Genomic DNA, 23,436 nt, shown 5'->3' with positions numbered 1-23,436 from the left:
CCACCTGTGACCAGGGACCACCTGTGACCAGGAGTTTGAGAGACTGAGGGTGAGGCGAAAAAGGGGCGGGCACGGAGGATGGAGAGAGGGCGTGGAGGAGAAGGTGGCCCCGCCTCTAGAATGGGAAGTTCGCGCTGGCCCCGCCCCCTCCCAGTCCCGCCCTCAGAAAGCTCCGCCCCCGGCGGCGCCCGTCCCCCTCTCCTCGAGGCGTGGATTGGCTGGCGTCCTTGCGTGCGAACGTTGCGCCGCGGGGTGGGTCCGGAGAGCTGCGTCGCCCGCCCCCCTTCCCGGGCCTCTCAGCGGAGTCGTCGCCGCCGCCGCCGTCGCTGCCGCACGCAGGGCCCCTCCCCCTCGCTCCGTGCAGGCCTCGGCCGGAGCTTCTAGTGAGCCGAGCGGCCGCTCTAGCTCCCCCGGGAGCCGCCTTAGCCAGAGGCCCTGCCCACGTCGGGGGAAGATGGCGGCTTCGCCCCAGCCCAGCCCGTGGGAGCCGCTCGTGGCCGTGCTCGTGTCGGGGCCGCTGCTCCGGCTCCTCCTTCTCGCCCAGACCTCCCTGCTCCTGCCTGCCGCCACCGCCGCTGCCCGGACGGGCCTCTGCCCCGCGCCCTGCTCCTGCCCTCTCCCGTTGCTCGACTGCAGCTGGAGGAAGCTGCTGCCCGCGCCGGGCTGGAAGGCGCTCTCGGGCCCGCTGCCCCCCGGCACCGCCAGCCTGTGAGTGTGCGGGCCCGGGGCGGGGGGACAACCGCCAAGGAAGAGGGGACCCTCTCCAGGGAGGGGGCCCCCCACGGAGAGGATGGGGAGGGGAGCATCCTCCTGGAGAGGAAAGAGAAGGGGCACCCCCATGGAGAGGAGGGGGAGGAAGGGAACACCCCTGTGGAGAGGAGGGGGAGGGGAGCATATCTATGGAGAAGGAGGAGGGGACCCTCTCCTCATGGACTGTGGGGAAAGGACACACCTGGAGAACAGAGAGGGGGTGTGGTAGGAGGCCTAGGGGTGGGGAGGAAACGAACACGTGGTTGAGCAAAAACACTTGGAGAAGGCTGATTTTGCAAGGTTTTTGTTAGAGGCAGGATCCTGGCAGGTTTGGGGTCTCTTGGTCTTTCCCTGAGCAGCCCACTTCCTCTGATCTGAAAGTCCAAGAGAAAGGAGGAGTGGAGGTGGATTTGTGCTTGAAGTATCCCAGAAGACACACTTAAGCCCTCCCCCCAAAAGCATACACAGAATTGGGGGTTAGGGTGTGACCTAGGAGTGAGTAGTGGGTGTGAAATAACTGCTCCCTTGCTCTTTGGGAACAAATATAGGGAGAGGTTTTGCCCTTAGTTATAACTAGGATTGTTGTGGTATATATTTTCAATACATCCCCTCCACCCCCTCCCCTTTTTAAATAAATTATATCGAAGAAATAAATGCCTTAGATGAAACTACGTTTGACTTTTGGCTGTTCTTATTCACATAGTTCTTATATAGAACAGTGGCATCTGGAGAGCTCATTAACCTGAGTCCAGGAGGTGATGTTAGGAACAGCAATTAGATATTAAGTACAGCAATTATGCCTCACATTAAAATGACTATTAGTATTCAGTTCTTTCTTTGCCACTAGTTTTGATGGATTGAATTCTAATAGTTCCCTCTTAGTCAAAGTGGAAGGATAGGCAGTGATAAAAGTTTAAATTCTGGGGTTCCGAGAAATAAAAAAATGAGGAACATGTCTTCTTATAGCAGAATATCCAGATAAAGGGCCATATGTAATTTAGGTTTTGCTTGCTAACACTTATAGGAAAGAAAGAAGGAAACAAGCCCTTGTTAAATGCTTACTGTATGCCTGGCTCTGCTGCTAAAGGGTGGGAGCTTATAGTCAGTGTCTCCCTTTCTCTTCCCGCCTGCAAATGAAGGAAAAATTTTAAATGACCAAATAAAGCATTCCTAGTAGTGCAGGGTATTAGGTAATTCTGTGTTCTTTGGGTATGGTATTGACACTTCTGGCTGATTTCAGTTTCTATAGTCTTATGCATATGTAGTTTAAGAAAAATTACTATTAGCATGCGGCAAAATCCAGTCAGCATACATTCTTATGCACTGACTAGAGCTTTCTAAGGATTTGTAATTGCTCCTCAATTGTGATGGAATGATCCGTGGTCCAGCTTCCAAAGCAACAAGGTTGCATCCAGCCCTAATTGCAATCAATGTGTTTCCCTTTAAACAGTGTTGGGAAGGAAGTTATTAAAAATAGTTTCATTTGAGTTCCATGCTGTATCCACATTTGGTTTTTGTTTACTTGTATTGGCCTGTCAGGTGACATTAACCTTTTGAAAATGTAATGAAGTTGACATTTTTGTTATGCAAGGCTCTTTGAGAGTAATCTTGCCATTAAAAAGATGATTGGAATAAAGTCTAATAGTAGAATCACACTCTTAGAATATAAAAGGGTAGATTTGTATTGACTTTAATTGAGACTTTTAACCTGCTTTTTAGTACTTGTCAGATATGTAACTATTATCAGATACAAATTGACTTTTCAAAAAGTAGAATTTGTATGTTAGATGTGACCTATGTGAATTACAACAGTAATTAGAATTCAGATATTCATACTTGTAGCCACTGAGAGGGCCCTACAGATCTAAATTCTGTGATCCTGAACAAAATCCTTAAGAAGACAATAGTCACTCTTTTTTTAAACAGAGTGTTTGGATAATGGCCTTATTTAAGTTTTTCTTGACCTAGAATTTAAGGTTTTGTTTTGCTTTGTGACTGATTACTATTGGTAGAATTTAAAAAAAATTTATATGCATTTCAACTGTTGTTTCCCCACATTCCTGTTAAGGATAATTGAAAGTTGTTTCCTTTTCTTTTAACCTTATAATAATAAGATGCAATAAGATGGAGAGACTTATAGGAAAATACAGTGGAAAGAGCACTGGTTTTGGTGTCATAGGTACTGGGTTCAAATTCCACTTTTGATGCTTATTCCCTGTGTGATCTTGAGCCTTAAGATTACCTGTGTAACCTCCCTGGACCTCAGTTTCTTCATCTGTAAAACGAAAAGGTTCAACTAGATAGCTTTTGAGGTCCCTTCCAAAACTAATTCTGTGATTTCCCCCCTATAGTAGGTCATTTCATCCGTTGTAAAAACTCCATTGGTACAGATTGGCAGTTCCTCTGTACCTTGTGCCTGTCTGCTGAGATTTTAAGTGCTTTGAGTGTTACATACACACTCTTCCTATTTATATAGCACCTGAGGTTTGGTGAAACACTTTACTACTCACCCCAGCTCCTGTGTGATAGATAAGTAGCACCGTTTTCATTTTATAGGTGACTATGGCTAGGGAAGATTGTGACTTACCCAGGATCACACAGCTAATAAATAGGTGTGTAATTGAACTCAGGCATTCTGTATGCATTAACCATTTTATAGTAGTGGTGATTTGAATTTGTCACTTTGCCTGCTGCTTTGTTTTCACCATTTGAAGTGGACATGAGATTTCATCAGTGTTGATCTCTGCCTTTGCAAATTAGTCTTAGAGAGTTACTTCAGCGTACCTAGATGTTAAAGGACTTCCCCAGCAGTCACAAAACTAGTATCAGCAGAGGCGGGATTTGAACCCAGGTCTTCCAGACTCCAAATCTGGCTACCTATCTGTTACATTATTAAATGTCAACTTATTAGATGCTGTTCATCATTCTGTATTGTTGAGGTCTTTTGGGGTTCTGATTCTCTCATCAGTGTAATCCACTTACCTGATAAGTATGTTATCTATGAAGTAGTATGGTATAGTAGATAAAAGAGGTTGCCTCAGATCCAGGTTATGAACATGGGCAACTTTCTAAAACTGATTTGTAGAAAAGTTGCCAGTCTGCATGGACAGAGGGTGTTATCAAAATCATAGGGCCAGGCGCGAGGCTGGGAGCAGCAGTCTCACATCCAACTTAGAACTTTCGCGTGCCGACCAGCAGCACCTCGATCTCCCACAAAATGGCAACTTCTGTCCAGGATCAGCTGATTGTGAATGTCCTGAAGGAAGACCAGGTTCCCAAAACAAGATCACTGTTGTTAGGGTTGGTGCAGTTGGCATGGTATGTGCCAGCAGTATCTTAATGAAGGATTTGGCTGATGAACTTGCTCTAGCTGATGTGATAGAAGATGAACTAAAGGGAGAGATGATGGATCTCCAGCATGGCAGCCTTTTTCTCAAAACGCCAAAGATTATTTTTGCAAAGACTACAGTGTGACTGCAGACTCCAAGTTGGTTGTTGTTAACGGCTGGGGCATGTCAACAGGAGGGAGAAAGTCATCTTAATTTGGTCCGGCGCAATGTGAATATCTTTAAATTCATCATTCCCAATATTGTTAAATATAGCCCTAATTGTAAGCTGCTGATTGTTTCCAGTCCAGTGGATATTTTGACCTATGTGGCCTGGAAGCTAAGTGGTTTTCCTAAGAACCGGGTTATTGGGAGTGGTTGCAATCTGGATTCTGCCCGTTTCCGTTACTTAATGGGGGAGAGACTTGGTGTTCATTCTTCAAGTTGTCATGGATGGGTCCTTGGGGAACATGGAGCCTCCGGTGTTCCTGTGTGGAGTGGTGTGAATGTTGCTGGTGTCTCTCTGAAGAATCTTTATGCTGTTTTGGGAACTGATGCTGATTCAGAGAATTGGAAACAAGTTCATAAACAGGTGGTTGACAGTGCTTATGAGGTGATCAAGCTGAAGGGCTATACTTCCTGGGCCATTGGCTTGTCTGTGGCAGATCTGGCAGAAAGCATTATGAAGAGTCTTAAGAGAATGCATCCAATTTCCACCATGATTAAGGGCCTGTATGGAATTAATGAGGATGTCTTCCTTAGTGTCCCATGTGTCTTGGGGCAGAATGGCATTTCAGATGTGGTGAAGGTAAACCTGAATCCGGAAGAGGAAGACCATTTAAAGAAGAGCGCCGGCACGCTTTGGGGAATCCAGAAAGAGCTGCAATTTTAAAGCCTTTTAATGTGCTGCCATTTTACCATAGAGAACGTGACAGTGGTTAAGGGGTTATGTATGATGCGCTTTTCAAATAGGTCAAAACCTTCCTGTGATTAGTGATTGAACACCAGAAAAGTAAAACCTGTGAACACACTCTAGTCCCTTCCTAAAGTTAGAAATGGGGAATAGCACAGTGTGACTACTATTTGTTAAACCCTGTTGTCGTTTGTGTATGATGCTGAGTATGACTTGTACAGTCTTAGTAGCTGGTATCAAGAAGATCCAGTGCCCCCACAGATGTATAACTGCCTGCCTTGTATGGAAGTGCTACAGGTTCCCGTAGGTCCAGAAGACAACATTCCTGGATATAAAACACCATGTAGTAGTAATACTTTATTGATGCATTGATTACCTTTGTACCCCTCCATTAGGGCTCTACAGCATGGCCCCATATATCACCTTTCCAGAGGACCTGATTTTGTCTACCTGTATATATATATATATATATATACACATATATATATGTATATCTCAATAGTTGTAAATTTCCATATTATATAAGATCTATATATGTACAATGATGCAACCAATTCCTCAAGTGTCATACTAACCCTAAATACTGAATAAACAACAAATAACTGGAAAAAAAAATCATAGGGCCAGTCCCGATCATCATCCTTTATGTTGGCTATATCTTCATCTAAGTCATTGTTAATATTTTCTTAATGAAGTCAACTACAGAACTCTGGGGCATGTTGCTCGAGGTGCAGATCTGAATTCAGATCACTATTATTTGGTAGGATTTAATCTTGAGCTCTCCAGGGGAGATAGTATAATTTGCCTTCAGTCATGAAGGCAGAGTTGAGATTTAAAGCCCCAAGTCCTCTTTACTCCATGGTACTATTTTGTTTCTGGTATTTCGTCTGTTCTGATCAGCCAGGGCCCCCAAACCAGATTGCTTCCTTTCCAGTTTCATCTAATTCTCTGCAGCTTCCTTAGCCCTTCCTTGTCATCTGTCCCCCCCACCTAAAAAAAATAAGTTTTTTTTAAAAATTCCCAGGAGACAGAAGTTCTGAGAGGTAGTAGGTTCTGGAGTCATTCATTTTTAACAGGCATGTGTTAAACTTACATTCTGCATCTCATTTTCTACTCTGTCTACTGCAAGTCAGTTCGTCTTACCATTCCTCCTTGATATTTTCTATTGTATCTTCTTGAGGAGGTTGGGGGTGATTAGGATAGAGTAAGAGGATTGATTAGTAACCAAAAATATATGAGGAAAGGTATATTATGCTAATTCACATAGGAATATTAAAGATAATCATGAGAAGAACCTCAGAGAAGCCCTTTTCCTACATAATTTCTTATCTACTTTTAAATGTAGTCTGCAATTCAGTTCAGCAGATATTAAGTGCCTACTATGTGCAAAATGTGTGCTAAGATGCATAGTGGGTAGAGTGCTAGCCTTTAGAGTCAGGAAGAATTAAGTCCTGCTTCTTAGACATAATAAATGGGTGGCCTCTGAGCCCCCAGTACCCCAGGCCACTTTCTTGACTTCTGTAGAAGTTTAGGGCAAAGGTTCTTTTTCTTCCCCTCACTTTGGTGATGTACTGGGATTAAGTGACATGCCCAGGGTCACCCAGCTAGTAAATGTCAACTGTCTGAACTCGTATTTGAGCACAGGTCCTCTTGACTTCAGGGCCAGTGCCTTACCCATGGTGGCAACTAGCTGCCCCTTAGGGTAAGGGTTCTTAACTCTTTTTTTGGTAATAGACCATTTTGGCAATCTGGCAAAGCCTATGGATCCCTTTCCAGAATAATATTTTTAAATCAATAAAATAGAATAGGATTACAAAATAAACCTCAAGTCAGTGAAAAGAAAGATTCCCTCCCCCCCCATTTAAGTCCATAGACCCTTGAAACCTATCACATGGACCTGTGGGCTGGGGGTGGTGCAGGGCGGAGAGTCATTCTGTGGCCCCAGGTTAAGAACCTTGTGGTCTAGGGAGTTTTCATACCAGCACATCATGAGATCATAGGATTAGAGCTAGAAGGGACCTTAAAAGTCATCTTGTTCAACCCCTTTGTCTAGAGATGAGAAAACTAAGGCCCGAGAAGGTGACTTCTTTCAGTAAGGTCAAATCCGCTAGTTAAGTAACAGAATCAGTGTTCAAACCCAGGTCCTCTGACTCAATCCAGGTCTCTTCCTGTTGCTCACAGGTTTCCCATCCTTTCTCCCAAAATGGGCAAGGCATTCTGCACTGGAGGTGATCAGGGAAAGTTTCCCAGAAGAAACAGTGTTTGAGCTGAGCCTTGAAAGAAGACTCAGATTCTGAGAGGCAAAGTTAAAAAGGAAGTGGTTTACAGGCTTGGGGAAGTTTGTGTGAATGCTGAGAGAGGAAAGGTGGAATGTCAGTTTCAAGGAATGGTAGTCTGGGTTAACTAGAATTTGTATTTTTGTGAAGTAAAGCTCGGAAAGCCAGAATTTGGGGGGTCTAGGATGAGATGCCAGGATGAGAAGATTCATTATCTCTTAGGCAGTGGGGAGCCATTGAAGACTTTTGAGCTGTGGAAATGACATAGTGAGATTGTGCCTTAGGAAAGTTATTTTGGCAGCGGATGGATTGGAGAAGGGAGACACTAGGAGCAAAGAGAACAATTAGACTAGTCCAGGTGAAGTAATGAGGACTTGAACCAGGGAGGTGAGAAATGGGCATGTATTGGAACAGATTGGGGAGAGATCTTAGAGATCATCTCATTGACTGTCTCTCCATCCCAATTCCTTTATCGTTTTACAGATGAGGAAACCTGAGTACTATGGAGAATGAGTGACATGCCTAAGGTCTCATAGTAAATTTATGTTTAATTGTTTTAATAAATAGTTGTGCTTTAAAAAATTTAGATAAGAAACAAGTATTGTAATCTCCATTTTAGCTGCCTGTGCTTAATAAAATTTAAATCTGGTAGTGTTTGCCTAAATGACCAAGACTAAGGTCCCCATTGTCATCTGGTGACATTGTAGATCAAACATTTTAAAAAAAATACCTACAGGATGTCTTTCAAATGCTAAAATGGCAGATTCCAAATTACAAACATAGGATGATGACTTCATTAATTGTTCTTCTACCTCAGACCTCAGAGACCTTGTGTCTTCCATATGGCATGAGGCCTCAGTCCTTTTGATCTATTTATAGGTCATCATGTGCTTGTGATGAAATTGACATTCCGAGTGGTAAAATGTCCCAACTTGATCACAGCCTATGCCTTAAAATCTATTAAGGAACTCAGACTCCAGCAGGCAACAAAAGTAGTGCTACAAATCCCATGGTTAGGTTGTAGAGAATGTTTACATTTAGTGTTTTTTTGTACGCTTTCCCAGTTTATTCTTGACTTTTTTCAAAACCATTCAAGTATACTATACTCCATACCACTGGCTTATTTTAAGCATTAGAGTAAACAAAAGAACTGGGCCAAAAACTTGTGGGTGGCCACTCAGACCCCCAGAGGGTTAGCTTGGTGCTGTTCAAATAAGGCAGCCAGGTGATGGCGTAGAGGATAGAGCATTGGGCCGAGAGTGAGGAAAATGTGAGTTCAAATCTAACTTGAGACACTCCTTCCTAGCTGTGTGACCCTGGACACTCTGTTTGCCTCCATTTCCTCAGCTGTGAAATGGGCATAATAATAGCTACCTACATCCCAGGGGTGTTTTGAGGATCAAATGAAAAAAATATTTGTAAAGCACATAGCAACAGTGCCTGGCGAGTAGTAGGCACTTAATAAATGGTTAATAAAGGAAACACTTTCTGCTCTTATCCCAGCCTGATATGCTAGCTAATCTGAACTATCTTTATTGTGCTTGGTGTGCTACTGATGAGGATATTGACCCTTAGGTCTTGTTCTTTGCAAGCTGAACTTGGCTTCGTGTAGCAATGAGGTGAGGAATCAGGAAGGAGAAATAAGAGAGAAACCCAGGGAGGGCAGCTGTCCCCTTGCTATTCACTATTAATTAATGCTCTGAGCACTAATCCAGAATTCCAATATCAGAGCCTCAAAATACCCTAGACATACCCAAGAATCTCTTTTCCTACTAATATCTACTTTATTACATTTATTAAACACCTACTTCGGGCTAGAAGATGCTCAAGGAGATTAAAAAGTCTAGATAAAATGAAGTACCTGCATTCAAGGCACTGACAGACTTGTAAGAGAATTCCTCACTCTCCTCCTCCCTCTTTATCCCCTCCCTCTCTCTTTCTCTCATCTCTTTTCCTCCCTCTTTCCCTCCTATCCTTACCTCTCTTTCTCTGTCTTCTCTCTGTCCCTTTCTCTGTCTCTATCTTTCTGTCTCTGTCTCCCTTCTTTCTCTGTCTCCTCTCTCTGTATCTCTCCTTTCCTTTCTCTCTGTAAATCTATTTCTCTTCTGTCTCTGTCTCTCTTCTTTCTGTCTCTATCTTTATCTCTTTTTCTGTCTTCTGTCTCTATTTCCCACTCTTCTTTCTTTATCTTTGTCTCTTTGTCTCTATTGCTTTCTGTGTCTCTCTGTCTCTCTCTCTTTCTCTGTGTCCTCTCCTCCTTTTTCCCCTTCTCTGTCTCTCACATAGACATTTATGGAGCACTTTAAAGTTTGCAAAGCGCTTTGCAATTATTACATCATTTGGTCCTCACAACAACCCTGTGAAGTTGATGCTATTATTATCTCCATTTTACAGATGAAGAAACTGAAATGGAGAAAGTGTCACAGCAAGTAAACGTCTGAGGCAGAATTTGAATTCAGACCTTAACTCCGGGTCCAGCACTCTGTTCACTGTACTACCTAGCTATAATGCAATAATACCTCAGTGGATCAGGGCATTCAGAGTATTAGGCGAGGTCACTGGCATAAAAAAGGTCATTAATAACTGAAGGGATGGGTAAAGGCTTCCTAAAAGGCAGGTGGTGGATAGGGTTCCAGGCAGAGGAGTAATGTGAGAGGAAAAAGAGAGTTTGAAGGAGGGTTTTTCCCAATGGGAAGGGGTAGAGTATAGACCACATGGAGAAGTAGTATGTGATGTAGATGAAGTGGTACCTTAGGAGAGATGGGCCTTGAATGCCAAGCCAAGAATTTCCATCCCCACTGAACAGAAGTTAGGGTAGGTCTTCTCACAATGAAGAAGCCTTTCCTTTCTCCTTTGTGGAAATTTGCTTGGGTGAGATAAACTTGCAATTTGAAATTCTTGATTTATTAACTCAGAGCCTCAGTTGCAGTTTCCTCATCTGTTCAACAGGGAAAATGTGTGTATCCCTCCTCAGGGATGTGAGAAAAATTCTTTGTAAACTCTCAAAGTATAAACTCTAATATTATTCAGCCTTGGCCCCTCCCTTTGGCTGTACCCGTTAAAGCAGTGTTGGCATTCTAATGAATATTTAGTTCATAATGAGCTTATTGGTATTACTGAGCGGTTGTGCCCTTGCCCCTCCATTCTTCACCCTGTGTACTTCATTGTTTGTGCTCAGAGAAGATGGAGGAGAAAGCCCAAGTGAATTAATGCCCGAGTCCTTTTCTTTGTCCTTGATCAGGTGATATTTGAGCCGGAGTTTCCATAAGGAAACTCTTTTTTGACATGTACATTTTATATTTGGTAAGATAACTTGCTACTCTGGTAAAATAAAAATCCTGGCAGGTTGCTGTGAGAAAAGTAGCCAGTTCTGAGCATGGAATGACAGACTACACAAATAACAGATTTATCAGATGCTTGTCTATGATTAAATCTCTGCCAATCATAGTGGGAATAGCGAGGTACATACTTTTGAAACCTAGCCACTCCTAAAAATCTTTATGGAAAGTACCTAAGTAATTACTGTGTCACCAGGTACAAAGCTAGGTGCCTAATAAATATTTTGTTATGATGATTACAGAATGTTAAAGGCCTTCTCTTTCTTTAGATTTATGAGTATCAACCATTTGTTCCACAGTTGCAAAACTGTCACTTTGTTTTTATTTGAAAGATGAAGAGGAACGTTGAGCTCTTGGGAGCAAATAGGTATCATCAAATTGTTCTTTATGGTCAGCTAAAAAGGTGACAGGATGAAAAGGGGAGTTGATTTGGCAGGTCGCCTCATGCGGTTCCATTGTTGTACAGTTTCACCTCCAGAGGGGTTAGAGAACTTACTGCAGAGTGCAGAGCTAGTGAGTGAGAGGCCCAGATTTCACACCCAGATCTTGTGATTCCCAAGATAGTGGTTTTTCTCTGCATCATGCTGCTAAAGGACAGATCAAATATCCTGAAATTGAAGTAGTATCTAACTTGTTTTATGAAACAGCAAAATTGTTGAAATTGAGATATTTCCACTTTTATTACATCCACTCACTTCTGAACTCTGCCGTTTCATTCTTCATCCAGTGTCAGACTCCTTAGTTTTTAGTGGTGTTATTTGTGGCATAATGATTCAGAAAGAAGTTTCTGCAGCAGAGAGACCTAACTCCTAAGAAGAAGCAAACTTTCTCCCTGGCATCCGTAAATAAGATAGTTATTTTCATTCTTTTAATTCAGACTTCATAGAATTTTGTGGAAAATAAGAAATTGTCTCCATTTTTCACTTGGCAGCAAAATGCTGAAGTTCAGGAGAGATATTTGTACTGAATATATGTGTGTGCAGGTGATATGTGTCCCATGGAAGCTGCTGAGATCTTTGATAGTGGGTGTGTGTAGAAAGAGAAAAAGACAGGGCCCAGGACTGTGCCCCAGAGAAACACCCACTCTGGTTCAGCAGAGGTTATTTGAGAAGGAACAGCACAGGTAAGAGAAGCAAAAGAGAGAGGGGTCACTGCGGCTGAGGGAGTCTAGTTGATGAGTAAAGACAAACCTGTCTGCTGAGTAGGGTGGTAGATAGAGGAGGCTTTGGGAGTTGAAAAGATAGTAGCTTGATGTAGAGTTTTTTGTTTTTGTTTTTAAGTGAGCGTATTTTCCCTAAAAGAGTCTGTTTGAGAGAGTGGCAGGAGTTCAATTAAATCAGTAGCAAATCAGTTAATATTTGCTTGCCTTATTCCCTTAAGTAATTTTATTCTTAACTAATACAGATTTAAAAATTAAAGCACTCTTTTAAAGATCTCATTTCTTCTTGGGTTCTATCAATCAATGAAAACACTTTTTTCAGTGGTAGATCAACATTGTCACAGAATGTATTGCAGAAAATCATAGTAGACAAAAAGGTAGACGTAGTTTAGAAGAGAATAATTTCTCCTATTACAATAGCATTACTTAACCTGCAACCTAAGCTACCCATAACCTGGTGACAAGCAAAACAAACCGAAAAACCCACCAAACTAAGACTGCTTTAGGCTTGCTCCTACGAGCGTTGCTTAAAATCGTTAAAAATAGGAGAAATACAAATCAAAACAGTTCTGGTATTTTACTACCCACCCAGCAACGTGGCCGAGACGTCAGGGTAAGAAGGATCACGTTGATCACATTGTAGATGTCGTGATAGGACGAGGGCACCGATAGACATTGCTGGTAGAGTTGTAAATGGATTCAACCAGGCGGAGAAGCAGTGTGGGATTATGTCTAAGAGAAGGGGACTGTATCCCCGTATCTTTTGATCCAGAAGTCCCATTGCTTAGCTAGGTGACAGACACTGAGGAAGTCAAAGATCGGAATACACCTCTTTTGGTGCCATGTACGTAGCAGCACTTTCTTTACGTAGCAACAACTTGGAACAGAATGGATGCCCTTCGGTTGTGGGTATGTGAATACAAGGGAACTTTACTGCACTGTAAGAAATAATGAATAGGAAGGATTTGGAGAATCAGGGAAGGCTTGTGAGCTGAACCCCAGTGAAGTCAGCAGGCCCAAACAAGACATGCAGTACGTCATGACAGCAGTGTAAATGGAAGAGTAACCACCACCAGAAAGAAACCCAGTGCTTGGCCATTACCATGATGACCATGATCACACATTGTATCCAAGAGGAGATGAGGAAATGCCCCTCCCTCCATTGCGGGGGTGGGGGTGGGGGAGGAGTGAGAGAAGGGATACTTAGGGTATGGAATATTGCCTGGGCTGTTAGATATTGTCGATGTCTTGATTTCCTGAACTGCTTTTTATCTTAATTTTTTTCAAGGAGTGGCTTGCTGTTAAGGGTAATGGGGGGAGGGGCGCAGAATTTGTGCAGAAAGAAGTTAAAACAAAAGGTAGTAATAGAAACGTTAAAAATAAATAAAACATAAACATAGGTTTTATTGATGCCTTTTATCTTTATTATATCATGGTCATTCCTGGAAAGAGGGTAAACCCTCTCCTGCATTCCCAGATTGAAACTCCCCTAACTAAGCAAAAATATCCACGCAGTGTCCATAGTTATCAGAGTATGCCGTGATCTGTCTGTCCTTGTAGTCACCTAGCTCCCTGCTTTGAAAAGGAGAAGTCACGTTTCAGGATCTTTCCTGGACGACCTTCATTTGTTTTCCCATTACTCAGCTTTCAGATTCCCTAATTGTGATCTTTTTGCTCTTTGTAGTCATTGTGAATCTTATTTTTTTGGTTCTGCTTATTTTGTTCTGCATTCGTTCAAATAAATGTCTTTATTTCCCTGAATTCTTTGTATTTGTCATTTCTTACTGTACAGAAATTCCATTAAGTTCCTGTACCACAGTTGTTTTCTTTTAGTTCTTCTTCAATCATTGGACAGTCTCTTTAATTCTAAGTTTTTTTTTGCAACCATAAAGAGTACTTACTGCTGTGGATGTTTTAGTAAATATTGGGCCCTTATTCTTCTACCATTAACTTCCTTAGGGCTTAAGTGCGGTAATGGGTTTTCTGGGTCAAAGGGTGTGGAGAATTTAGTTCCTTTAGTTCTTGCATAATTTCAAATTGACATGAATGGTTGAACCATTTCACAGCCCCACCAGCAATGAATTAATGTCCCTAAATTCCCACAGTGCTTCCATTGATTTTTCCTTTTTTTTTATCTCCATCAGTTATCATGGTGTAAGGTGAAACCTCAAAGACTTATTTTAATTTGCATGTCTCTTAGTGATTTGTGCCATTTTAGAAATATGGTCATGTATAAATTACAGTTCTTTTCAAAGTATCATACCCTTTGGCCAGTCATCTAAATAAATCTATTGGGGAATGGCCCTTGATATTACATAGTTGTGTCAGTTCCCTATGTATCTTGATTGTCAGACTTTTATTAGTAATATTTGATGCAAATATTTTTGCCACTCTCTTATTCATATCCTACACACAAATCTTAATTGTTTGGTTTCCCAAGCTGTGGATTTGAATCAACAAATTGTAGGGCTGCTGGAGTTACTCACACTGAGAGTAGCAGGAGACGGTTTTGACAGCTTGACATTGACAGCAGAGACTGAAAAACTTTTAAAAAACAAATTAATGAACTTTTAAAAGTACAGCAGTCTGGGGCTATACATACCCTAATGTTCTCTTCCAACATTACTATAAGTATAGTACAGTATGATGATTTGCATAATAAGTACCTTAGGGTCTTCAAGAAAAAATTAAATTATTACCAGTTTACTCGAAGAAATCAAGGAAGCTCTGAGTACATTTAAGATGATAATTTTCCATGATCCTGTGATCCAGTGATTTGAATCTGGATAAGACCTTAAAGATCATTTAAACATGAGGCCTAGTAAGGTTAAAAACTTTTTTTTAAGCTTTGATTCTTAGAAGTGGATTGGATGATTTGGGGGAGAGATCTGTTCCAGTTAATTGAGGCTTTACTGTAAGAAGTGAGTCCTTGTCTTATGTCATCAAGTAGATAACAATTATTTTGTCAGTCCACTTAGGCAGAAATCTCAATCTCCGATGATGCTGGATAAATTAAGCATTACTAAAGATACACAAAACTTGGAAAAAAGGAAAATGATTTGTGATGTTTTCTTTCCAGGTACTATTAAAAATACCTTGTTAATTTTTGCAAAGTAAGATACCTCTTTTCGTAAAGATTATCATCTCTAAAGTCTGTAGGTCAGCCCATTAATGCTTCGTAGTACTAGAAGCAGAAAATGACTAAGATGGCTTAGAAATTTACTTTTCTGTGATTATGTGGAGGAACCCCCCCTGCTTCTCTCTTGCCTAAGGACTTTGTAATTACCTTGTGGAACAGAGTTCTCCTTTTCTAACCTGTTGTGATTGCTCTGCAGATCCTATAAATTATTTACACTGTAATGGCACTAAATGACTACATTAATGGCACCTCTGGCTCCACAGGATATCAAGAACTTTAATAATTCATCATTTATTACAGCTCTATCCCTGTAGATTAGCATGAGGGGAAGCTTAGTTCACAACACTGATAAGGCTGGCTCCTAAGACCTCTACTTTTCAATTATCTTACCCATAAATATTCAGATACCAGTGGTGTTAGAAGCTGAAAAGATGAGATATTAAGTTATGATAGTGACTGTTGCAACATTGAGCTTTTTTAGATTTAGTTCAATAACACTAGGTCATTTCATTAAGTACTTGAATGTATTGTAGCATCCTATTAAGAGAAAAAACCCTGGAGATAAAAGAATTCTGTTTTCAGGTGGGTTTAGAACTTCAGTTTTTTAAAAGAAGTGCTAAACATGGGTTGAAATATTAGTAAAGACTTAGTGAAGACTGTACCTATTTTTGAGTACTAAGCCACAGCAAACTACCGTGAGTTGTTTCTCCAGAAAAATGTCTTCCAATTCATTCAATTTGAGCCTATTTAGGCTTTAAAAGCATCTTTTTAAAATGTGTGATTTGTTAGGGATTTTTTTTTTGCTTTTTTCTTTTTACTTTAGCATCAATTGTACCAATGTGTATAATTGTTATAGAAAGAAATCCTGAGAACAGTGAACAGATCCTCTGGATATTAAAATTTTCAATCAAAAGGCATAGGCAAGTTGAAGAAATCTGAAGCTATTAAGTTCTCAGACTGGAACAGTTCTATAGTTTTCTTTATATCTACAGCTACATATATGATATAAATTCTACTAGTTAGTGTATGGCAATCCACATAATGCTAGTTTAGCTAGAAGGGAGGATTTAGATGTTAGCAGATTACTGATTGCCTGTATCCTGCTACAGGAAGGATGGTTGTTCCAGAGCATGTTAATTACAGACACATTATGTTCCCTGCTTTGTGTCCTGTGTTTATAAATAAAGGGCCCTAAGTCTTCTCCTGGTACCTTGCTGCGGTATTAGCTGTGGAACTGATTTTAGTGTAAGGTGGGAGCTGGATGGGAAAATACCCCCAAACCTTCATTATAAAGCAGTCATCTTCAAGGTGAATGAGACTACAGTTTAGGTTCAGAGTGTAAGCTTTCACTTCCATTCCTTGCCCTCCCCACCTTTCTCCTTTATACAAGGGGTTCTTTTTTTTAAATTACTTTATTTTGAATTATCAACAATCACTTCCATAAACTTTTGAGTTTTAGATTTTTCTTCCCCTCCCTCCCTACCTCCTTCCCCTAGACAGCGCACAATCTGATATAGGTTATACATATACGTTCCTATTAAACATGTTTTCACATTAGTGATGTTGTAAGTAAGAATTAGAACCAATAGGAGCAACCACCAGAAAGAGGAAACAAAACATGACAGAAGAAAAAAAAATAGCAAATAGTATGCTTCGATCTGCATTCAAACTCCATAGTTCCTTCTTCTGTGTGGATAGCCTCTTCCATCACGAGGCCTTTGGAAATGTCTTAGATTCTTTATACCAGGGGTTCTTAACTTGATGTACATTTTCATAATTGTAATTTTACATAATTTCATAATTGTATTTTACTATATTTGGTTTCCTTTGTAATCCCATATATTTTATGCTTTTAAAAACATTCTGAGATCTATGGGCTTCAACAAACTGGCCAAAGGGGTCCATGACACTAAAAAGGTTAATAACCTCAGCTTTAGATTTGAAAGGTGTAGAAAAGTGGTAATGCCCGTTGCACCTCCTCCTCCTCTCCCCTAGCTGTGACACAGACCACTTTTCTTTGGGCCTAAGTATAAACACCATGTTTCTATTAAAAAATCTTTTGTTTGTATTGCTTTGGCTGCAATAAAAAGTGTACTTGATAAAACTGAATGAGTAGTTGATAATTTTAAGAAACCCTTTTGAATGGAATGGGATAAACAAAGGAAAATCACTGGTAGCATGAAGACTACTGCATCAGGAGTGAGAGGACTTGAGTTTAAATCTTGACTCTGCCATTTATCAGTTGTGGAACCTTGTACAGATAATTTTACCTCGCTGGCCTTCTGCAGAATGGTGGGGTCGTTGGAGATGACCCGGAAAGGTCCTTTTGCTCTAAATCTGATTCGGTGAGATCCACGAAAGAAGCACAGGGCCAGACTTATCATCTTGTGTAGAAAACTCAGAGAGATTCACAATACATGAATGGTCAAAGGATATGAACAGGCAGTTTTCAGATGAAGAAATTAAAGCTATCTATAGTTATATGAAAAAATGCTCTAAATCTCACTGTTGATGAGAGAAATACAAATTAAAACAACTCTGAGGTACCACATACCTATCAGATTGGCTAATATGACAAAACAGGAAAATAATAAATGTTGGAGAAGATGTGGGGAAATTAGAACACTACTGCATTGTTGGTGGAGTTGTGAACTGATCCAACCATTCTGGAGAGCAATTTGGAACTATGCTGAAAGGCCTATAAAACTGTGCATACCCTATAACCTAGCAATACCATTACTAGCTCTGTATCCCAAAGAGACCATAAAAATGGGAAAAGGACCCACATGTGCAAACATAATTCATAGCAGCTCTTTTTGTGGTGGCCAAGAATTGGAAATTGAGAGGATGCCCAACGATAGGGGAATGGTTGAACAAATTGTAGTATATGGTTGTGATTGAATATTGTTGTGCTGTAAGAAAGGACAAGCAAGATGGTTTCAGAAAAACCCGGGAAGACTTGCATGAACTGATGCTGATTGAAGTGAGCAGAACTGGGAGAACACTGCACACAGGAACAGCAGCATTGTGCAGTGACCGACTTTGTTAGACTTAGCTCTGCTGAGCAGTGCAGTGATCTAAGACAGTTTCAAAAGACTCATGATGGAAAATGCCATCCACATCCAGAGAAAGAACTGTGGAGTCAGAATGCACAGTGAAGTATGCTATTTTCTTGTTTTGTTTTTGTTTTTTCTTTCTCATGGTTTTTCCTTTTGTTTTTACTCTTCTTTCATAACATAACTAATGTGGAAATATGTTTAATGTGATTGTACATGTATAGCCTATATCAGATTGCATGCTGTCTTGGGGAGGGGGGAGAGGAGGGAGGGAGGAAAAATTTAGAACTCAAAATCTTGTAAAAGTGAATGTTGAAAACTAAAAATAAATTAATAACCCCCCCAAATATCTCATGAAGAAAAATACACCAATATTACCTAATAAAAAAGAGAGTAAAAATCTTTGCAACAACAAAAGAAAATGCAGAGAGATGTGTAGAGAAACAAAGATTTAGTTAGAACTAGGAAGGAGGATCATATGAACATAATTCAAATAAAAAAGAAAACAGTCCAGTCTGCAAGCTTTAGTGGAGAAAAAGGATAAGAAATCTTAGTAGGCAAGGACCTCTAGAGCTGGAATGCCATCGGTATGAACTGTCTGCTTGCCCTCCTGCTGCACTCGGAGCGGAGCATGAAAGAACTAACTTGGAGGAGAGCAGTGGTTTTCAATTTCTGTCCTTGTTGCAATCTCCTAATAAAATAAGAATAAAAGCTAAAGTCTCTTTTCACAATTGTGTGATATTTCGTGTTATTCTCCTCTCTGCTTGGGGGCAAAAATATCTGAGTGAGATTTTTTTGTTGGGCATATTTCATCACCTCCGAATTCCCCACCCTCTTCTCCACCCATTAATGCCCTTGAGCTGATAACTCCTGCCAGACTTCAGCCTAGAGCAAAGGTGTTAGAACCTTTACAGAAAAAAGGGTGAGGATCTTTGGCATGTCCTTAGTGATATTATGGTGTAATTCACGTTTGTGAGGGAAAGTGCTTGGTTTCACTGACAGACGTGACTCTGGCTGAAATTGATCGTTTGGCTGTAATAAAGACATTGTTCAAACCTGCGTGCATCTGTCAACACCGTTTGGTAGCACAGTGAGATAAGCTCTTCCTTCTTCGCTTGCAGTGATCTGTAATGCTTCACCAGCATGTTCCTATTGCTAACTATGTTGTATCATATAGTAAACACTTGTGCAGGCGGCTTGTGTGGGCCAGATTCCACCTCAGCCTCGTAAAGGTGCCAGAAAATAACAAGCAGGAGGGGAGTTTCTTAAAGCTTATTTAAATGTTTAGCTCTCATTGCAAATTCAATCAAAACTAGATTGTACTTAAGCTAAAAGTGAACTGTAGAATTTAATTTTTATTTCATCCGTTTCTTCTCCATTATTAATGTAAACTGGACTGACAAGACAGTGTGCAGTAGTGGCAAGAAAACCAAACATTGGATTTGGAGGCAAAAGACTTGATTTTGAATCTAGGTTCTGTCACTACCTATGTAAAATGAGAGGATTAGACTCCATTTCAGAAGTCCTTTGCCAGCTCTGAATTCTGTGATATTCCTAGCACGAGAGTGTGATTCATTTAGAAAAGCCATCCCTATGGAAGATGGATTCAGTTTCAGCTTTGTTATATGCTACCTTCAGTTGCACTCTAGAGGGGTTTTCATATATGAATATTTGTTCTCATCTTATAAACACCTGATATAATGTGAATCTAGAGTTTTCCCTTTAGCTTTTTGTTGTATACTCAGCTGCCATTTGCCCCACTCCTCTTCAAAGACTCAGATGAAAACTGAGTACCTTTTTGTTTTTTAGGGATTTGAGTCATAATCGATTATCTAACTGGAGCATCAGCTTGGATTCAAAGATGTTACAGGAAGTGTAAGTTATTCTTAATTGTATTTTTGTGAGCTAATAAATATTGTCAGTTTGGGAATTGCCACTCCAGACATGGTAGAGAATATGGGATAGAATATGGGATAAGGAGAGGAAAGAATTAAAATTTTAAAGCCGTGATTAGACATCAGAACAGTTTGTTTGGATTTGTTATATTGTAAAATTTCTGGGTACTATGCCATTGTATTGTTGCTTTAAAGTTGCCATTTGCATTGTACCTTCTTAGAGTCACAAATGAAAAGTTTTTCTTTGTGGAGTTATGTACAGTATTTTCTTTATCCAGATTTACCAGAGAAACAGAAGATTCCCCCACATTATGTAAACATTTTGTATGTTCTGCTAAATATTTGGCATCTAAAATAAATGAATAATATAAAAAAGTAGGTTTATTTAAAGTAATACCCCATTTATCTGGGGAATGAGGACTTCCTCTTTTGGTATTTTCAAGATAAGTTGAAGCCATATTCTCCCCCCCCCAACCCCCTGCTTTAAGCTTAATTCATTTCAATAAGCATTTATTTGTTGCCTTTTATATGCAGAAGATATCATGCTTACCTTCAAGGAGCTCATAGCCTACTTAGATAACTTTTTATAAGTTTTATTCTTCCCTGTATTGAAAATAATTTAATTTTGTTTTGATTATGATTCCTCAGGTGTTTTTGTGTGTACTTTTGGGTGGGACCTATTTGCCCAAACCCCAAAATGACCCCAAAGTTCTATGCTTTGGGGAGTCTTGTCCATAATTTAGGTATGGGTTCTCTGTTTTTTCTCACTATTATATTGTCACTTAACACTTCTAATATTCTCAGTTACCTACCTCTCTCAGCTTCTCTTGATCTTATTTTCTGCTTCTAATCCCTGTACTTAAGCTTTATTTTTATTTTAAATAAAATGAGAGTAAGCAGACTCATACAAAAAAAGTACAAGCATGTTGTTACAAAGATTTTGGTTGTTCAGAGGCCTTTTCCCCATAAAAATATGGACTGTTTCAGAAACTTAGGGGACCATTCAGTACAGTCCTGAATCCCTTCTCTCACATCCTCAGCAAATAATCATCTAGGCCAGGGCTTCTTAAACTTTTTCCACTCTCAACCCCCTCAACGCTTCTTAAACTGTGGGTTGTGACCCCATATGGTTTAAGTTTAAGAAGTGCTGACCTGGGCTGTCTCTGAATAGTTCTACTCACAAGAAACTCAGGACTACATGAGGTAGCTTAATTTGATAACTCATATGCATTCATATACATATGTGTGTATATGTGTGTGTGTATACATATATATATGTATACACACACATATGCATGTGTGTGCACATGTATTAGTCGCCTATGTTTTTTCCCAGAATAGATATAAACACAGCTAACTGGTTAGCTCTGTAGAAAAGTTAAGAAAAATGTGAATTTACACAATTTTTCCTAGTCTTTTCAGGGCTCATCAGTGTCATAATGATAATAGGCTAGCAATCTTAAAAAGAGCAGTCATAATTTTTAGTCCTAGTCCACTTTATTTTGGGCCATGGGATTTTTTCTGTGTTGACTGTCAGTCTGGTCAATCAGTAAAAATTTATTAAGCACATTGTGTGTCCTAGAGTCTACACACGTTCTAGTCAAGAACTAGAGAAGAAAAAAAAATCACTTAAGAATCAAATCTTTCCTTTTTTTTCTCCCCAGGAAAATGAATTATAATGAGTTAACAGAAATTCCATATTTTGGAGAACCAACTTCTAACATCACTCTCCTTTCATTGTAAGTAAATGTTTAAGGATTTTTTCAGTTGTTTCTAAGAAAAAAACAACTGTATTGTTCATAATTCTTCTGCCTCCATTGGTATGGGTCATACTTAAAGGATAGGTCACAAATAACTTCTAGAGTTCTCTTTTTTGGTCTTCAGAGTGCACAATGTAATTCCAGAAGTGAGTGCAGAACAGCTCCAGTTTTACCTTTCCCTGGAGACGCTGGATCTCAGCTCAAACTTCATCTCAGAAATCAAGGCATCTTCATTTCCTAGAATGCAACTGAAATATCTGTAAGTTAAAAAAAGTTCCATTTGGAGAAGTGTGTTTTTACATGAAAACCTGAGTCATATTATTCATTTTTGCTAAGGTTATAATATTTCCTGGTCAGAAAAAAAAAGAAATAAGGCAATTTCTAAGGCTTAACTTTGGTTTATTTTACTAATGTAGTCGTATAGGAAATAAGTAAGTAAAACTTGCTAAATTGCTGGCTTTTCAGTATAAATCTGTTAAGAACTGAAATAACAGTATTGTCTGTGGAGAATTTCTTATGGTAGAATTCTTGTTCAATATATATTTTTGCCTTTTTTATTTCAGGAATCTAAGTAATAACAGGATAGCCACCTTGGAAGCTGGCTGCTTTGATAATTTGTCCAGTTCTTTGGTAGTGGTCAAGTTAAATAGAAACAGAATTAGCATGATTCCACCCAAGATCTTTAAGCTGCCTCATCTTCAGTTTCTGTAAGTAGCTAATTGGAGAGGTCTTTTTCTTCTATATAACTATCTTTTTTTTTTTAATTAAAGCAGATGATTCTAACTGTGTGTTAACTTTTGTTCACATTTCTCTTAAAGAGAACTTAAAAGAAACAGGATTAAAACTGTGGAAAGTCTTACATTCCAAGGGCTTGATTCCTTAAAATCTTTGAAAATGCAGCGGAATGGAATTAGCAGACTTATGGATGGAGCTTTCTTTGGCTTGGTTAACATGGAAGAATTGTAAGTACTAGGAACCACAGCAGGAGAGTGTCAACTAGGGCTTCTGATTAGGACTTCTAAGGCTCAGAAGGCTGGAGTAGGGTCTTTAATTACACAGAGTTTATACTAAGGGGTTCTCTGCTCTAATCCCTGAGGCAGTTGATGTACAAAGTTGGCATGCTTTGTGAAATGTTAAATCAGTGGATTTGGCTGCTCTACTGTTGAGTATCATATCTAAATCTAACTGAATTACTTTATTCTGTTAGGTGAAAGGGACCATCAGAACTCATCAGGATTAGGCATATTTGACACAGTTTGGTCACATTTACTCAAGCTCTTAGGTTTTGAACCTCTGATTTTCCTAAGCACTCTTGCTACTTTATTCAGCCTTAAATAGACTGTTGACTTCATTGATAGGTCCTCCTAAATTCAGATATTGTAGGATTGAGTGAAGAAGAGATCTTTGGCTAGACACCTTCCAGGACTAAGACTTCATGAAGATTTAAGAATATTCTTCTCATTGAATATCTTGTTTTATAACCCATTTTTGGCTCTGTTTCTCTGATTCTGCAGAGAACTGGAGCACAATAACTTAATAGAAGTGAACAAGGGCTGGCTCTATGGCTTGAGGACATTACAACAGCTCTATGTCAGCCAGAATGCTATTGACAGAATCAGCCCTGATGCCTGGGAGTTCTGCCAGCAGCTATCTGAACTGTAAGTGTTAAAGTCAATTTCAGTGATGACTTTGTAGTTTAGGTCAGGTTGAAATGAATAATTGCCATAGTCAGTAATGAAGGCTAGAAGTCCCTAACCTATATGCTAGGAGTTTGAAAGTTCTAGAATACATGTATCTTGTAAGAAGGATATGAATTGTAAAGTT

At 39.9% G+C, this 23,436-nt stretch overlaps 1 protein-coding gene and 1 pseudogene across 1 annotated transcript in view; both read left to right on the top strand.

Annotated features, from left to right (window-relative positions):
• Window positions 1-257: 257 nt before the first annotated feature.
• LRIG2 (leucine rich repeats and immunoglobulin like domains 2) overlaps window positions 258-23,436 on the top strand; it is a 50,568-nt gene continuing 27,389 nt past the window's right edge. Inside the window, exons 1-7 of the mRNA XM_021002001.2 lie at window positions 258-708; window positions 19,767-19,832; window positions 21,517-21,591; window positions 21,737-21,871; window positions 22,176-22,319; window positions 22,431-22,574; window positions 23,127-23,270. Coding sequence (XP_020857660.1) covers window positions 455-708; window positions 19,767-19,832; window positions 21,517-21,591; window positions 21,737-21,871; window positions 22,176-22,319; window positions 22,431-22,574; window positions 23,127-23,270 — 962 coding nt within the window. The 5' untranslated portion in view covers window positions 258-454. The remainder of the gene's footprint in view (window positions 709-19,766; window positions 19,833-21,516; window positions 21,592-21,736; window positions 21,872-22,175; window positions 22,320-22,430; window positions 22,575-23,126; window positions 23,271-23,436) is intronic.
• On the top strand, window positions 3,902-5,045 carry LOC110218969 (L-lactate dehydrogenase A chain pseudogene; annotated as a pseudogene).

The sequence above is a fragment of the Phascolarctos cinereus genome, unplaced genomic scaffold, assembly GCF_003287225.1.
Source record: "Phascolarctos cinereus isolate Bilbo 61053 unplaced genomic scaffold, phaCin_HiC Scaffold_5;HRSCAF=322, whole genome shotgun sequence".
NCBI lineage: Eukaryota > Metazoa > Chordata > Mammalia > Diprotodontia > Phascolarctidae > Phascolarctos > Phascolarctos cinereus.
Note: the sequence above shows the minus strand (reverse complement) of the source record. Positions and strands in the feature narration are given on the sequence as shown.